The following is an 18,460-nucleotide window of genomic DNA, read 5'->3' on the forward strand; positions in this document are numbered from 1 at the left end:
ATCTTAAAAACCAATTACAGATAATAGGTTGTCTATATCTAAAGTACATATAGAAGCAACACCACCCAAGTGGGGTTTTTTATTGGAATTATTAACCCAGAAAATGGGTTCCTTTCTATAGAAATTGCAAACTCAAATAATAATAATCCAGCTGAATTATCTTAAAAACCAATTACAGATAATAGGTTGTCTATATCTAAAGTACAAATAGAAGCAACGTCACCCAAGTGGGGGTTTTTTATTGGAATTACTAACCCAGAAAATGGGTTCCTTTCTATAAGAACTGCAAACTCAAATAATAATAACCGTAGGTTCTCTTACTCCACATTACTTAGGGGTGGTGCTTGGCCCTAAGTTTATAAGCAACAAAATAAACATCTTACTTTGCATTCACATCTTGAAACAACGAACATCAGGATATCTGAGGGGTGATGTGGACACCTGCATTATGTGTACGTTACTTCGATATTGGCATATGTCTACCTATATCTATACAAAACTCAACGTAATAAAGAAGATGTTTAATATATTGATTGTGCATATCATGCAAAAACAACAAATTTAGTCTTACAATTTTACATTCAAGTGCCAATAAAAAATATCAATGGTAGTAGCAGCATTCCATCGACCTATTACATTGGCTTGTGAACTCAACCAATCTCTCTTAATATTCGAACTTTGGTTTGTTTATCTTATACATTGACTGGTGGAATTCACTATATGGTGTGAGGTCTTTTATGTAATCATATATCCTTCATGTTGCAATCAAGTAAAGAGATTCTTTACCATTAGAATCAGAACATACATAATCATGAGATGATTCATGATTTCCAAACACGTGCACATATACATACATATATATATATATATATATCTTACCATCTCCTCACCAGTGATGACAACAGCTGCAAAAAGAAACGCAAAACTTTAGCCAATACAAACAATCATTCATATGGATTTCTAACAAGGTCAGAGACAAGGATTCTTTAGTTTAGCTTCCCATTTTATTTTTTTCAGTGCACATTAGTAGTAAACTCTTAATAGACATGGATATAATTTCAAAAAAACCCGAAATTAATGGTTCATCAAACATATGTCTAAGGTATAGAAATTGCACAAAACCCGGAAAAAAAACAATTAAACCCTAAGCCCTGAAAACCTATACACTAACACGCATTAACTTTAAAACAAATACATTATTCTAAGAAATTTCAGGAAGTATTTTTATATTTCAGAAAACCTGGAATAGTTCAAAAATGCTGCCTTTTCTGTTCCCGTTGCCTTTATTATTTTCTTTCTTCTCATACGGGAACACGACTGCAACAGATGCCCTCCATCCAACCAACAGAACAAGGGTACTTGCCATCGAAACAATAATAAATGGTTGGGCGGGAACATGACCTGATGTCACCCCACGGATAACTAAAGCCATCTGTAACATGATGGTACACTCTATATCAAAAATCTGAAAGCGTCATCTCTTATACATCCATCAAAAGGCCACTTCCTCACAAAGTTAAATGAAACATGATGATGTGTATATCTTAGTGGTAATGCTTATGTCTTAAAATTTATAAGCTTCAGGTCATGAGTTCCCTTGAGTCCATCGCAATTGATGGGTCTAAAAGCATTCATGTTTTTAGTTTTAAGATCATGATATATGCTAAATATTTTATTCTCCTAAAAATGGCATCCCAATTTCATTTTCCATGCCAAAAATACTGGACTTGGTTTTTTCCTGACATATCAAGCAGTAGAGTTTCCCACTGTTTGCAAATTAATTAATAATATACAGGAAAAAACAACAAAATATCCCTAATTTGTTGGGTATAGGAGAAACACTAGAATACTCCTACAGTTTCCAATTTTAATACCAGAATACCCTAATATGGTATAACATTGACTACTGTGTTAACTCTTGTGAAAACTTAAAGAGTATTATGGCAAACATCCAAAAGATTGGGGAATACTGGATTTCCAAAATACTTACAGGGATGCCCACTGCCCACGATTTAAGAGTTGCAATCATAGCCTTTGAAAATCCATTCACACCTTGTCCTTCGGGTCCATAACCACCCAAAAGATATGCTCCTAGAAGCCAACCTAGAAAAAGAGTCCCAATGGAAAACAAATTACGAGCAGTTTATTATCAAACGCCTATTTAGCCAGAATGTTCTGCGATTCATACATTCACTTATATTAAGGCCATGATATTCCTTCTTTTACCGTGAGTGAGTTATATCACCATAAATCAATCTATAAAGCCAATTGCTAGTTAGTGAAATGAAAGTCTATTATTATACCTTCAATAGTGAAATGAGGATTCAGAAAATGTGTTTCACCTGCAATAAATGGATCGGCTGTTCGAAATGCATCGAAATCAAGGACCGACATACCATGGCTTAACCGACCTATCGCAGCAAATGTTAGCAAAGCTATAATGTCGCCGCCAACAAGAAATCCTACTCGGCTGCAAAACAAGGAGCTCTTAAGATATGATTGCCACTACTTTTGACTTGAGATCACCATGAGTGCTTTGTGAATAATCTTTGAGGAAATTTTCACATCTAGGGAACGTTCTTTCTCATAAATTAGGCGCCCAAGATGCCTTTGAATGCTTTTTGAGAAAAGAACAAATATGGGTTTAAAGTGCATTTTGTCGATATTGGAGAGAAAATGAATCACAATTGCCTGTTTTAAACATAGTGCACAGAATGTTTGATAAGAATCATAAATTATGCGGCTAAAACAATTGAAATCATTTGTGGGGGAAAACAAATCACAATTGTGGCTTCAAGATGAATTTTGCAATCACTTTCCAAGAAAAACATATCACAATTACAGCTTTTTTAATTGCATTGCAAGGAGTATTGAGACAAAATCACAAGTAGGGGTTTAAGATGTGCATTGCATGGGACTATATCAGTCAAAGATTCTCTAATTGCATCTAATATTTGTGATCTGCCTTGTATGGTTTCCCAGGTTGAGCAATGTGTTTCGTATGATTGTAATTTTTTAGTACGTACAAGTTTAGAATCATTAATCTTAAAGCTTTGACATAGTTATCAGTTTTATGAGTATCATGATGTGTGGACTATGTACTGCATGTATGCCCTTATGTACTACAAACTATTATGTAGGTTTGTTCCTATGCATATAATATATCCTCGATAAATGTTTGAGTTCCTTTTCAGTTTCCTTGTGTTGGAGCAGTGTTTCCCCCATTGCTATTTCTTAGTATTTCCATTGCTGCGACAACTATGGTATGTCTGTGTGCATAAATTATACATGTATCATATTATATATCCACATCCATAATATACAAATATGCAGATGGATATGCATATGCGTATACACTCATACAGGTAGCATGTCTTGATATACGGTAACATGTCATATGTTATATGTATACACACACACACACACTGCAATGCACCAATACACCTGGATCAAACATTAAAACATCAAAAGAACAAACGTAATTTAGTGGAGATACATGTACACACAATGTCTAAATGTATGCATATGCATATATAGAGACAATACATAATCACACGTACACACTCACTGGATTGTATCTATACACACATATACACATACACACGTGCATACATAGAACAGGTATGAATATATGCACACACATATAAACGATACATATAATACATAAATATACCCATACATTCATATAATATATATGCACAAAGTATGGCATGATAACTTCAAAATAATCAAAATAGAGAAATTTACCCCCAAGAAGAATCATTGGATGAAGAATTTGTTGATCTATCCACCTTGGCAACCCCTTCAACTGAGACATTCTCGTCTTCGACAAAGACTGTTTGAAGAGAAGACGAAGACTCCGATGATGCGGGAGTTGTTCTGATCTTAGTGGTGGCGGTGGTAGAAGAAGAAGAAGAAGTATTAGACTTGTTGACGTCTGATCCGGCTCTGACACTTAGTGGGCGACTGTTGTGAAGAGAAACAGAGGTAGTCATGCTCTTCAAGTTCATGGAGGACGATATCCTGAGGTTCTTTGAGGAAAGGGAGCATTGCAGAGGGAGTCTTGGCAGGGAGAGGAAGGCATGAGTTGCCACCATAGCTGTCCACTGATCGATCGATAACAGGCTCGGTCGGTCGGTATTGCCTTTTTTTTCCTTCAATAATCTCTGTCTCCTCTGTTTTCTCTTTCTTTCTCGCGTGTGTGTGTGTGTGTGTGTGTGTGTGAAATGAAGAAGAAAAAGAAGAAGTAAACCAATCCTGCAGAAATATATACGTATATGTATGTAGCCTACAATCTCACTGAAACTAATTTACAAAATTGGCCCACCGTTTCCAAGCCCCCCAAAGAAAGAAATTAGCCCCCTCCCTCCACTTTATGACTTTTTATATGGACCCGACCGACAGTGCCCTTTTCCCGAGCTTTCCTGCTCGCTCTGCTTCCGGTAACAGAACAGCCCGCCGGTTTCGGCCGAATCTTTCACATGCTATTTCATCCCCGGGTCTCCTCTCCTTCCACAAATAGCCCGATGGTCCCATTGAAACTTCACAAACTCGACAAACACCCGTTTTGTCGCACTTCACGTGCGGCTCGTTACGAAAATAGCCCAGTGGGTTTCGTCACGATCACAACCTTGTTTGTTTCTTTATTTCTTGAGCTTCTTGGGTTTCGTTCTCAAAACATGTCAGCAATTTCGTTGGGATTACAAAGTTCGCCTCAACTATTGCATAGGTGTTGTAAATTGATATTGTTTCATATGCTTTCTTTAGTTCTGTTTTGAATAATGGCCCAATAGGTTTCATTGAATTTAACACTACATATTTCCCGAGCTTCTTGTCGCAGCTTATTGATTTGACAAAGTTGACATTGTTTCTTTGCCTTCAAAGAAAGGGGCTCACCATTGATAACCTTTATAGCAAGCATGTTTTGGTATGGTCCATTTTATCAGTCATGATTGCCAAATACTTATCATATTTAAAGTCCATTTTTTATGATGTGCCATAGACATATCATGATTCAAATTTTGATTCACTAGATGGGTGGAGAGAGATGGGAAATATTGAATGAGCTAACCACATAGCAAGACAATAGTAGCAAAAAGGTGGTATGCCTTTAGATAACGACGAGAGAGAGAGAGAGAGAGGCCCAAATGGATGTAGCTCAGTTGGTAAGGTTGCCTGATGGAGACCAGGAGCTCATGGGTTCAACCCCTACATTCCATGAGAGACAAATGCCTAGATGGATGTAGCTCAATTGGTAAGGTTGCTCGATGGGAATCCGAAGGTCATCGGTCCACTACATTTCATGATGGCATCTAGTAGTAAATTAAGAGACGTCAATGGAGTAAAAGATAGGTGAGAACATCGGGTTTCGAATCCAAGACATAGGATTAGTAGGGTAATCACTTACTACTAGGGTAAACTAATAAAAGATAAAAAAGGGAGAGACTATTAATCTTTTGTATAATTGTTTTTAACGTTGAAGAAAAATGGAGAATACATCATTCTAATAATGGATGGTGATAGATCTTAAAATGTAATTAGCCTTATAAATTGCCACTTGTAGCGAAGGTTTTCATTTAAAGAGTTTTGATCGGTTGTTTGTCTTTGAGATTAGCTCTAAAGTGGTGTGAACTAGCAATGGGCAATTACTTCTTTTGTATTGTTCAAATGGAAGATAATACTCATCATTTCATACAATGTCCAATTGCTTGTCATATTTGGAGTTACATTTAACAATTGGCAACGGTTCGGTTTGAACCGAATCGAACCACAAAACCGTGGCTTGATGGTTCGGTTCGGTTCAAGTTCAGGTTTTTTAAACGGTTCGGTTTGGTTTCAACTGTTAGAAACCCCAGTTTAAATGGTTTAACAGTTTTTAATATATATATATTTACACAATCTTTTCATTTTTGGACCTTATTCTCACATTTTAGGAACATCTTTAAATTTTTAAAATAATGAAATATTTTAAATTTAAAAATTTAAAAAAATAAAATTTGACCTAAGTTGAAAAAACCGAAACCGAACCACGAAACCATGGTTTTAACAATTTAAACTTTTTTTAATGGTTCGGTTCATGTTTCAAACTTTCTAAACGGTTTGATTTTGACCCTCTCAAACCGAGCCGTTGTCGATTGTTAGTTACATTTCTTAAATTTGGCAAGTTTTATCACGGTGTTATTTGACGCCTAGACAATGGGTGTTTGCACAATTCACACAGGTTGACCCAAATTTAGAGATGGAGACATTTTCTTATTTTTGAGGTGGATTGCGTCATACTTGGGATATACGCATTGCTTTTGTATTTGATGGTAGGCATGTAGTCAAAGCATATAAAGGAAAGTTGAAAGGAGTATTAATGTGGCAAATCTCTTTATTTGAGCAAATGGAAATTCTTTCCTCAATGGAGTGTTCGTGTTGCCTATTGACAATTCAACGTATTCCATTACCCGTGTAGTTAGTGAGTTATCATACTCCATTGTGACATCCATTCTAAATAGTGTTTTTCACATGCATTTATTAATATAATTGTGTGTTTTCACCAGAGAGAGAGAGAATATGTTGTAAAGTTAAAAAGACTTTTTTTGTGGCACTTAACATTGCTAGACAAGTCATGAAATCTCAACCATGAAGAGAGAGAGAGCTCTGCAAGGTCACATATCATCATATTCACCATTTGAATTGGTGTGTAGGGTGGCATTGAGGTCGGAGTCACAATAGAGTAGTATTTAGATCTTTAGATAGAAAGCTTCAATACTTTGTAGTTAGTCATGGTGGTGTTTTTTTTTACTTTCATAATGAAAACCATTATTTACGAGGAGAGAGAGTGAGTGAGTAAGTGAGAGACACGCGTAGAAAGATGTATGTAGCTCAGTTAGTAAGGTCACCCAATGGAGATTAGGACGTCATGTGTTCAAACCCTTACTTTCGACGGTGACATTTAGTAAAATAAGAGGTTATGCATGAAGTAATAGAGAGGTGAGAAAATATAGTCTCAAACCCAACACCTAGGTTTAGGTGTTTAACAACTTACCACTAGGATAAGGTAACTACGAGAGAGAGGGAGAGAAGAGCCCAAATGGATGTAGCTCAGTTGGTAAGGTTGTCCAACAAAAATCAAGAGGTCATGGGTTCAACCCCAACATTCCAACAATGGCATTTAGTAAATTAAGAGATTTGTATTAGATGAAGTATCTAATAGAGAGGTAAGAAAATTACAAAAGACATAATGCTGGTAGTGTAAAAAGTTACCATTAGGGCAAGCTAATGACGACGAGAAAGAGAGACCAAAAGGTCATGGGTTAAACACCAACATTCAACATTATATCATGCTCGTTCGTTCGTGACAAGAGAGAGAGAGACCAAAAGGTCATGGGTTCAACCCCTACTGACGACGAGAAAGAGAGACCAAAAGGTCATGGGTTAAACACCAACATTCAACATTATATCATGCTCGTTCGTTCGTGACAAGAGAGAGAGAGACCAAAAGGTCATGGGTTCAACCCCTACTGACGACGAGAAAGAGAGACCAAAAGGTCATGGGTTCAACACCAACATTCAACATTATATCATGCTCGTTCGTTCGTGACAAGAGAGAGAGAGAGACCAAAAGGTCACGGGTTCAACCCCTACATTCAACATTATATCATGCTCGTTCGACGAACGAGTCATCATGTTTCTCGTGAGTCACCTTAAGAAACGATCAATCAATAAGCGGTGACAGAAGAGGAGTGGGGTGTGTGTAACGTGTCCATCTATCTATTCCATTTGTCCGTCCATGAGAGATGGTGGGGGGGGGGGGGCGTGGAGTTGTGGCCAAAAAGGTGGGGTGGGTGTCCATTATTTGGTGGTGGGTTAGGTTAGGTAGGAGATGGGATGAGAGAGAGAGAGAGAGCCAAATGAAATGGAATGGCATGAGAAGAAGAAGAAGAAGAAGGAAGCAGACAGACATACATACATAGATTTGGATTTCTGCTGTTGTGTTTACTACCATACATATGTACATACATACATACATACATACTGAAAACTAAAAGTGGAGGTGGATTGATTACTACCATACATACTATACCATCCATCCATCCATCCATCCATCCATACATACATACATACATTACATACATACATACATACTGATACTGAATCCTGATACACTAAACCGTAGGAAGGAGGGTTTTGGGAGGGTTTTAGGCGCGTTTCGCTGCTCCTTTCTTCTTCCTGCTGTGTCTCCTGCATCCAATCCAATCCATTCAATCCATCGGAGAAGCAGCTTGTAGCCATGGCTGACCCTCGCTTCGATCCCATCTCGCATGCTCGTAGCCATGGTGACCTTTCTTCTTCCTCCCTCCCTTCCTTCCTTCTTGCTTCAGATGCCCTTCTGCCATGCTCGCTGCCATACTGAATTCTTCTTCTTCTTCTTCTTCTTCTTCTTAGATGTGATCTCGCATTTTTACAGTCATTGTGGATTCACTCCCGTCTTCCGTTCTTCCTTCCTCCTTCTTTCTCCTTCCCTCTGCATTCGGCATTCTTTCTTCTTTTAGCCATTCTTCCTTCTTCGTTCCTCTCTTGTTTAATTTCTTGTGTTTGTTTCTAACCCTACCTCTGAATTCCTCAACCAACGTGGTCTCTCTATCCTTACAGAATGGAGAGAATTCGTGTGTGGTGGGATCGCTGCGGCTCTGGGAGAAAGCTTGATGCATCCTGTTGACACCGTGAAGACGCGAATGCAGAGTGGAGGATCTTTCCTTTCCTCAGTTCAGGTATTTTTCATTCTTCTCTAAGCAGAGTTTTCTTTAAGAAAATGTGATACTTCAGCTACTTCGATAGCCAGTTTGTGAGTACTTTTTTATTATCAGCGATATTCTTTCTTTGAGAAATGCGAGCGTTGAATCAGATCTGTTCTTTGAGGAATACGTGCTTTTTTGCTAATTATACTGGTGCATTTATGAGTTACTCTTGAAAAATGACATTCTTTGGGAAAGTTATGCCTTTTGGGTCTCGTATTACAATTATGGGTAGTTTCTGATCATCATTCTTTTGAAAAATGCGTGCCTCTTGCTCCTACTCTCAGAGTGAGAACACTGAGAAGCGTACACATTTTTCTTCTATTCTCAGGTTTGTAAGGAGTTCTTGATCATCATTTTTGAGAAAAGCTTGGAGTTTGCATTCTACTGTCAGAGTTTTTTTTTTTGAAATGCATTGCTTTTACAAAGTATCACGTCTAAAAGTTAATATTTTCTGAGAGATGTATGCTGTTTGACTTTTGCTTCCGATGTGACGTTTATGAATTCCCTATTAGTTTCATTGAGAAATGTGTGCGTAGCTGATGAGTTCATGATTAGTTTTATTTTGAGAAATATATTCCTTCTCTTCTACTTTCACATTGAATGAGTTATTGTACTTCTAACTATTTATCTCTTAACTGTTCTTCCTGAGTGCTTCACCATATGCACTTCCCATATGTGATGAATCAAGTGTTCTAGTCTGATAAGAACTTTTGGTTGCAGGAAAGTACAAAATTCGGTGAGTTCATGATTAGTTTTATTTTGAGAAATATATTCCTTCTCTTCTACTTTCACATTGAATGAGTTATTGTACTTCTAACTATTTATCTCTTAACTGTTCTTCCTGAGTGCTTCACCATATGCACTTCCCATATGTGATGAATCAAGTGTTCTAGTCTGATAAGAACTTTTGGTTGCAGGAAAGTACAAAATTCGGTGAGTTCATGATTAGTTTTATTTTGAGAAATATATTCCTTCTCTTCTACTTTCACATTGAATGAGTTATTGTACTTCTAACTATTTATCTCTTAACTGTTCTTCCTGAGTGCTTCACCATATGCACTTCCCATATGTGATGAATCAAGTGTTCTAGTCTGATAAGAACTTTTGGTTGCAGGAAAGTACAAAATTCGGTGAGTTCATGATTAGTTTTATTTTGAGAAATATATTCCTTCTCTTCTACTTTCACATTGAATGAGTTATTGTACTTCTAACTATTTATCTCTTAACTGTTCTTCCTGAGTGCTTCACCATATGCACTTCCCATATGTGATGAATCAAGTGTTCTAGTCTGATAAGAACTTTTGGTTGCAGGAAAGTACAAAATTCGGTGAGTTCATGATTAGTTTTATTTTGAGAAATATATTCCTTCTCTTCTACTTTCACATTGAATGAGTTATTGTACTTCTAACTATTTATCTCTTAACTGTTCTTCCTGAGTGCTTCACCATATGCACTTCCCATATGTGATGAATCAAGTGTTCTAGTCTGATAAGAACTTTTGGTTGCAGGAAAGTACAAAATTCGGTGAGTTCATGATTAGTTTTATTTTGAGAAATATATTCCTTCTCTTCTACTTTCACATTGAATGAGTTATTGTACTTCTAACTATTTATCTCTTAACTGTTCTTCCTGAGTGCTTCACCATATGCACTTCCCATATGTGATGAATCAAGTGTTCTAGTCTGATAAGAACTTTTGGTTGCAGGAAAGTACAAAATTCGGTGAGTTCATGATTAGTTTTATTTTGAGAAATATATTCCTTCTCTTCTACTTTCACATTGAATGAGTTATTGTACTTCTAACTATTTATCTCTTAACTGTTCTTCCTGAGTGCTTCACCATATGCACTTCCCATATGTGATGAATCAAGTGTTCTAGTCTGATAAGAACTTTTGGTTGCAGGAAAGTACAAAATTCGGTGAGTTCATGATTAGTTTTATTTTGAGAAATATATTCCTTCTCTTCTACTTTCACATTGAATGAGTTATTGTACTTCTAACTATTTATCTCTTAACTGTTCTTCCTGAGTGCTTCACCATATGCACTTCCCATATGTGATGAATCAAGTGTTCTAGTCTGATAAGAACTTTTGGTTGCAGGAAAGTACAAAATTCGGTGAGTTCATGATTAGTTTTATTTTGAGAAATATATTCCTTCTCTTCTACTTTCACATTGAATGAGTTATTGTACTTCTAACTATTTATCTCTTAACTGTTCTTCCTGAGTGCTTCACCATATGCACTTCCCATATGTGATGAATCAAATGTTCTAGTCTGATAGGAACTTTTGGTTGCAGGAAAGTACAAAATTCGGTGAGGTCCTCAAAGTCATTCTGAAGACCGATGGCATAAGAGGTAATCCATTGACTTAGTTGCAGAAAGTTATATACGGGTTGAAACCATTATGTGGAATCCATACAGCAAGATTCTTCTTGCTCACAGGAAAAAATGCTTTATTATTGGTTATATCTCACAGTGGATCACAGCAGAAAGGCTCATTTTCATCCTTTTTGTGGATAAATTTTATTGGTTTTCTTTATGCTCTAGCCTCCGAAAGCCCCCAAACCTCTTATTTTGTTCCTCCTTTTCCCATTGGAGTGTCCTAAGTAAATATTTGTGATGCATATGACGTGAATTCTTGTTTTGTACCTCCAGCCTCGAGTGTTGTATAACCTTTTGATCTCGTTGTTGAAATTTACTTGTTTTTGTGTGTTTTTATTGCAGGCTTGTATCGAGGCATTGCAGCAGGAATGACCGGATCCTTTGCAACTGGGGCAACATATTTTGGTTTAATTGAGATCACAAGAAAGTGGATAAGTGAGAACCATCCAACTCTTGATGGGCCAGTGTCACATTTTTGTGCTGGCGCTTTTGGTATGCACTTTAACCCTTATGAATTTTGTGTCCATGGTTAACATAAGATGGGTATCACAATTTTGATACTGATGTATAGATAGATATATAGTTTTCCTGTAGAAGACCAATATGATCTATGGGAGACAGGGCTGAGTCCATAATAGTGAAAAGAATCAGAAATTTGGCTGGACAATGGACATACACTCAATTTGGTTTATGGAAACATGCTATCCCCTCTCCAGTTTCAGTTTTGGTGGTTGGAGAATATCTCTTGACAAGGAGATGTAGGCCTTTAAATTATTAGACATTTTCGAGCATCTCAACTTTAGGAAAATTTCGAGCCTCAACAACTCATTGATTTTCTGATATATATTCCTGTTATACTTGCAGATGGACTCCTGGAAAAACATTTGAATTTTAGTTTTTGGTGGTTTCCCTTATGCTGTTACTCTTCTGTTTAATATCTGATACGTGGCCTATAGGGTCACTAGATACATCTATCTTGAGACGTTTTCCCTTTCATCTCTTTCTGCTGTTATCTATCTTTCTGGAAGGATGTCGATTTAAGTAGCTCTTCGTTTTGTTTTTTTATAAATTTACTGGTAAAGGTCACATATTTTTATGTCTTAGTTCACTATCATAATGGAGCTGCATTTTCTTGGTCTTTTTCACAATGTAACTATCTATATAGCATCTAGCTGAAAGGTGTAGCATGAAATGGGTGAAACTGTAAACATATGCAGTGAATGTGCTGCTGAAATGCTAGAGTACATATATTGCTTTCTACAGAGTTTTTGCTCTTTCAGCATGTTGGTATCTTTGTTATTTTCAGAACTTTTTTTAAAAATTGGGGTGAAGAACTTCAATTTGCAAAATATATAGATACCTAGGAATATTCATTGATCTGAACTTCTCTGTGGAAACGATCGTTAAATGAGGTAATTGGATTTTTAGGCATCCTTGCAATAGCTCCTTTTTAACTCTAGAACCATTTCTTTTTTGTTTAGAATGACTTTGGTTTAAGTTCTCTTCTCAATTATGACAACGGTGTTGCATGCTTGTCAACAGGGGCATGGCCTATCATGAGAGGAGAGACTGAACTAGGGTAATAATGGTAGGAAAGGTATAGAGATAACATGATATGGGAACGTTGAGGTTTAAAATATGAAACAAATCATAGCACAATGGAAGTAAACATGAGTTATAGAAAGAAAGAAAGAAAGAAATATTAACGTCTTTTAAGAGGCCAAAATGGCCTATAAGACCAAATAAGAGATTACATCTTGAGTGTTTTCTGGTCTTTGAGAACAAATCAAAATAAAATAAGTATTACACAGTAAATATAAAAGTAAATACGATGAAAAGAGAAGAAACGAGGGAATCTGGTTTTTGGCACATGTGAGATTCTCAAGTTAGGTATATTGTGGCTTTTGTCTTCGAAAGATCTCTAGCATAGGTCGATCCAGAATGGAAATGTCTCCGAAGCGAGGGAAGCACCTACAATGGTGGGAGATAATGGCTTTTATCTGTCGATGACAAGGGTGTCGAGGTTGTGGTCCATGGGGCCGGGGCCTATGTGCTCAGCAAATTGCTATTGCCCGATCAATTGTAACCCCTTTGTTATGTCCTGGTTTGGGGCCCATTTGTGTATCCCGTGATGGACTTGTAGCATTAGTAGGAGTGATGGGGCTAAAGAAAGTTGTGATTGTTCTTTGTGGATGAGCTTGTGTGGTTGTATTCTTCAACAACTTTTCCCGATGTCTCTTGAGTTCTAGCAAGAAAAGTCCTAGGCATCGTTGGTCCTCATATTCCATTACCTTGCATAGTGGGCCAAAGCCTTGTTTAAAGAGGTAATGGTATCTCCCTCTCATTTCATAAAAGACACTACAATGACAAACATAATGTTCCTCAGATTCCACTCCTTGATGACACAATTGGCAAATTCTCTCTTCTAGAGGTAGTCGTGTATATCTGCCTACCTCAATCTGTAGCTGATGTGATGAAGTTCGCAGCTGGCCTATCACACTACTACGCAGCGCATAGGATAGATGTATGTCCATATAAGGTGGCTTGATAACGAATCCATCCTCCGATGTATGTAAGAAGTGTTGGAGGGTGGCAGCTCCAGACCTGCACTCTCTTTCATATTTATTATCTCTGTACTACATTCTCTCTTTTCTCAGATTCTTCTCTCTCTAGAATCTGCAACTCTTTAAATGCCTTCTCTCTCTAGAATCTGCAATGCTTTAAATGCCTTTTCTCTCTTCTACCTTTTCCAAGATATTCCCTTTTATTCCTAGTTTTTTGTACCTGTTTGGTAGTACAAGAGTCACTTAACTACCAAACAGCCATTTCACCCACATTCCCCAATTTTGTATAAATAGGCTATACCAGCCTCTTTTGTATAGTTTTCATTTTCTTTGTTGCTACTTAAAAACAAGCTCTATTCCTTGGCTGTGTCTTTGCTCTTTGCAACCATTTTTTCTACTGCTGTCTAACAGCCTTCTCACAGCTTGGCTGTGTCTATTTAGTTTTAAGTCTTCCGCTGCTGCTATTAACAGCTTTTCTCACAAGAAGCGTGTCTTATAATGGGCCATCTTTGTACCAAGTGGTATTCTGGGGCTGATCCATGTTATCTTGTTTTCCAAGTTAATAATATCAGTTCGGATCACTTTGTTCTTTTCCACTTTGGTCATATTTAGATAGAAAGAAAGAAGAAAGATATATTAACGTCTTTTAAGAGGCCGAGAATAGGTTAGATGTTCTTATATTACGCGTGACCTAAAAGAAAATTAAGAAAAAGATGAAATCTTATAGTACAATAAACTCTGATGAAACCTTATAGTACACTCTTTATATTTCAATAAGAATTACACCTGAATACCCCATATCTATCTTTCCCCCTTCCCCAAAAAACCAAAAAACTCTAAAGGAGATGCATTATAAGTATGCCTAAGATACCGCATGCTACAATGTGGCGCACACATGAAGCTATGTTTTAACTTAAATTATATATATACATGTGCATTTTACCATATCTAAGACCTAATATGGAGTCCCTAATGCTTATTACTACTATATCTTCGATAGTTACAGGTCTTCACAATGCCGACTTACATGGTTTGAAACATGTTCTCACACTTTATTTACAAATGTGTGATTTTAGTTGTTTTTCATATCGTGGCACAAAGTGTCTTGACACCACGAGCTTAATGTTCCAGTTGTGCATGGATTACTATGGAAGAAAACAGTCTCGAATGCATGACAAGGTGCATTGCATTGTGTTGTTTATCTCATGGAGCAATAGATCCTAAATTATTTGCAACACCATGAATAAGGATCCAGAAAGGTACTGCATCCTTCTCCCTCTTAGTTGATGATGCCTCCACATCATGCAGTGACAAATCTACAACCCTCATCCATTCTCGTTAAAATGTGTACATCTGTGGAAGACCATATTTGTAATAGAGTTACCAGTGATAAGCTGGCGCCTTCACACAGTTTGCTTTTACTACCCTTATTCGTGCAACACCATGAATAATAATCCAGAGAAGTATTGCATCCTTCTCCCTCTTGGTTCATGATGCCCACATTGAATCAGTGACAAATCTACAACCCTCATCGGGGGAATACCATCCCTTCTCATTAAACTGCATGGAATTGTGGAAGACCATTTTTGTCGACAGAGTTACCAACAGTAAGCTAGTGCCTTCAAGCATTTTGTTTTTAGTACACAGAAATAAAAATTGATATAATCTCTCATTTTCTTTCGTTTAGATATATAGTAATTGTACCAAATAAGTTGCATACCTTCAACTTTCAGTTTTTAGTACCCAAGAAATGAATTGCATGTTATATACCCTCAACTGTTTTCTTTTAAATTCATATATCATCCCATATGAATCATCATTTAAGTATTATTTGATCTTGGATGTAACTTTACTGAAAGACCTCAGTTACTATTAGTTGTTTGTTGCGTAGAACATCTTTTATGAAATTGCATATAAAGTTTATGGCCTCAAACAATAGTAATCAAAATTCTTCATCCATTTCATTTAAGTTTTATCCGGCCTTCAATGTGTTAAAGCTATTATCAGATGCTTATTTGTTTAACTGCCCTTCTATTAAATTTCATATAAAGCTTTGATTGATCTTGCACATTGCTAATCACTTTATATGTAAACTTCTTTGCATTTCAAGGCAAAAAGATTGTGGTTGATTGTGTTGCAAAATTATTATCTGCTGTAAATATTGAACCCATTTCTGAGGCACTAAATGATCGATCGCAACGTTTTCCCTGAATCTTGCAAATATAATATTCCAAAGCAGGCCTATTTCTTATATCCGTCCTGTTTAATGCCTCCTTATGGAACCTGTTATTATGTTTTAGATATTTAGGTATGCTCAAGCAATACGTTTTTATAGCTGAGGATATGTGATACTGTGCCATAATGCCATGGGTTTATTGGATTTTCTCTTCAGGAGACACGGTTGGATCTATTATATATGTTCCTTGTGAGGTCATTAAGCAAAGAATGCAGATTCAGGGAGTGGAAAGTAATTGGGTGGCCAAAAACTCTCAAGTTAGAGCCTCCAACGATACTGAAGCTCAGTATTATCGAAGATTTTCACATGCGGCTGTCTCCATTGTTGAGAAAGAGGGTTTGAGGGGTTTATTTACAGGGTAAGCGAACCTGCTTGAGTTACAGATTCAGTCTCATTTTTCAGCATTTGGGGAATAAGGAAAAACTCATGGGTATTTTGGCCTTTTTTCCTTGTGTATTGAACTTCAAAACGATGCCTAAACACGCAGGATGTTCTTAGTTTACATAGTTTCTGTAATCTTGATTTGTACCAGCCAGCTCTGCAGTATTAAATCTTTATACTGAATTGGCATGCTCTTGATCAAATCAAACAGATAACTCATTAATATTTGTAAGATTGGTTGGAATTCACTTCATGGCAGGTTCGCATCGACGCTTGGGAGGGATGTTCCTTTTGCTGGGTTGATGGTAAGTCTTTGTGTTTATTAAAACGTAATTTAATTCAGATGGCTAAATAGTTTTTCTTCCTCTTTTGAAGACGTTATCCAAGAAGGTTCATTTAGACTTTCGTATTTTTGAACCTTACAGATTGTATTCTATGAAGGCCTTGCTCAAGCTGTTAAATCTGGTAAAGATCCAACAAATGTAAAGGAATTTGCTGTTACAGGTATTGAGGATCTGGTAATGGGAGGTGCTGCAGGAGGTATACATTAATTTATGGTGTTTAATCTGCAAAATTATCTGAAGAAATCAAATCATGAATGGGAAACTGGGTATATGTAGGTTTATCTGCTTTTCTGACAACCCCTCTTGATGTGATAAAAACAAGACTTCAAGTTCAAGGATCTACAAAGCAGTAATCTTTTTCTCTTTGACTAAAAAGCTGAATGCTCATAAACAGTTTTATGTACTTTGAATTTTGATAAATGCTCATTGTCTGTGTGGAATGCCAGTTATGAATATTGTTTTTAAAACGTTGCATATTTGTAACTTTACATAACTAGGGTTTGCTACTTCTTTCTCATGGAAGCTTGCCCATTTTTTTTAGGATGTCCATACAAGTGTCTCATAATGCAAAGATTATGTATATACTCTGGTTATACGAGGTCACTTTGTTTGTTGCATGTGGCAAGCAATTTCTCTACGGTTACATCGTACCTAAAGTAGTAACAGAAGAATATCAATGTGTCATACTTCATGAGTTTCACTCTTTAAAATATTGAAAATATGTCAATTTCAAAGTCTTTGTTTTAGGAGCTATTTATGAGATTTTAAACTATGCTAAAACCATGACTTCAATGGTACAAAGCATCACAAGATTCACCACTTATGTTACCCACCATTGTGTTTATATGAGAATAAAAACAGAAGTAATTTTTCCTTAATAGGTACAAAGGATGGCAAGATGCATTTCAGAGCATATGGAGAACCGAGGGATTTCGTGGGTTTTGGAAAGGAAGTTTTCCTCGAGTGATGTGGTATATACCTGCATCTGCAGTGACATTTATGGCATGGCAAGCACTCCGGAATGTCTTAATCAAACCAGACAGTAAACAACTCAATGCTAGTCTCTCAGGTCTTAAAGAAGTTCCAACTCTATAGACACGATGGCTAAGTCTTATGTACCTAATTCATCCTCAATTGAAACGAGAGAGAGCGAGAACTTCAGCTGATTCTTCATTTATTCTTTTACCGTGGAGAAATGGAATCTATACCCACATGTACAGCAAATTCAGTTGATTTTGGCAAAGTGAAAATTTCCGGCAGTTTTTTGGTGAGCCCAACTCATTTTTCTAGGTTAGTAAAATACCTTGCATCCCAGAAATATATCTTGTTTACTTATACTACACCTTAAACAAACACTAATTAATTAGTCTAGCCTTGGATAGCATCAATTTGTGATAAACTGGAGTCTGATACCACCACCAATTTATGATAGCTTGACCTTGATACCACCATCTTATGATGACAAAATTTGAGGATACTACCAATTTATGTTGATAAAGTTAAAATGGGGTTTGATACCAATGACAATAAACTCAATTCATGTTTAAAAAGAAATATACACCCAAAAAAGACATGTGGTTATTGATGCTTTATTTTTATTATGTGAATGGCTTCTAGATTGCTACCAATTATCACGTGGCATATGATGTCTACTGTTTTCTCTTACCATGATGATATGGTTTTTTTACCCTCAACTTGATGGCATGCTTATGCTATTGCATTACCATGATCATCTTAAACACCACTCTTGTATGCAATTGCATTCCAT

General features: G+C 36.6%; 2 protein-coding genes across 2 annotated transcripts; one reads left to right on the top strand and one right to left on the bottom strand.

Annotated features, from left to right (window-relative positions):
- Nucleotides 1-506: 506 nt before the first annotated feature.
- LOC147863981 (uncharacterized) lies at nucleotides 507-4,201 on the bottom strand. Its single transcript, XM_087320527.1, has 5 exons — nucleotides 3,748-4,201; nucleotides 2,343-2,470; nucleotides 1,991-2,103; nucleotides 1,241-1,432; nucleotides 507-905 (listed from the first exon to the last, which is right to left on the bottom strand). Exons 1-5 carry the CDS (start codon nucleotides 4,095-4,097, stop codon nucleotides 876-878), a joined length of 813 nt encoding a protein of 270 aa, XP_087176653.1. The 5' UTR covers nucleotides 4,098-4,201; the 3' UTR covers nucleotides 507-875.
- Nucleotides 4,202-8,212: 4,011 nt separating this feature from the next.
- Nucleotides 8,213-18,146, top strand: LOC147863982 (uncharacterized). The gene is made up of 9 exons (XM_087319614.1): nucleotides 8,213-8,324; nucleotides 8,641-8,759; nucleotides 11,083-11,140; nucleotides 11,510-11,659; nucleotides 16,124-16,325; nucleotides 16,608-16,653; nucleotides 16,774-16,888; nucleotides 16,969-17,041; nucleotides 17,574-18,146. Exons 1-9 carry the CDS (start codon nucleotides 8,279-8,281, stop codon nucleotides 17,785-17,787), a joined length of 1,023 nt encoding a protein of 340 aa, XP_087175740.1. The 5' UTR covers nucleotides 8,213-8,278; the 3' UTR covers nucleotides 17,788-18,146.
- The last annotated feature ends 314 nt before the right edge of the window (nucleotides 18,147-18,460 follow it).

The sequence above is a fragment of the Azolla caroliniana genome, unplaced genomic scaffold (genome assembly GCF_043228905.1).
Source record: "Azolla caroliniana isolate FFs.n. ecotype wild unplaced genomic scaffold, voAzoCaro1.0.p SCAF_5, whole genome shotgun sequence".
Lineage (NCBI taxonomy): Eukaryota > Viridiplantae > Streptophyta > Polypodiopsida > Salviniales > Salviniaceae > Azolla > Azolla caroliniana.

Coding starts and splice junctions, on each gene's coding strand:
- LOC147863981 (XM_087320527.1), bottom strand. CDS start 4,097: ATGGTGGCAACTCATGCCTTCCTCTCCCTGCCAAGACTCCCTCTGCAA. Junction 2,471..3,747: donor TCCAATGATTCTTCTTGGGG/GTAAATTTCTCT, acceptor CTTGTTTTGCAG/CCGAGTAGGATTTCTTGTTG. Junction 906..1,240: donor GCATTTTTGAACTATTCCAG/GTTTTCTGAAAT, acceptor TTCTTTTTGCAG/CTGTTGTCATCACTGGTGAG.
- LOC147863982 (XM_087319614.1), top strand. CDS start 8,279: ATGGCTGACCCTCGCTTCGATCCCATCTCGCATGCTCGTAGCCATG. Junction 8,325..8,640: donor CTCGCATGCTCGTAGCCATG/GTGACCTTTCTT, acceptor CTATCCTTACAG/AATGGAGAGAATTCGTGTGT. Junction 17,042..17,573: donor GTTCAAGGATCTACAAAGCA/GTAATCTTTTTC, acceptor TTTCCTTAATAG/GTACAAAGGATGGCAAGATG.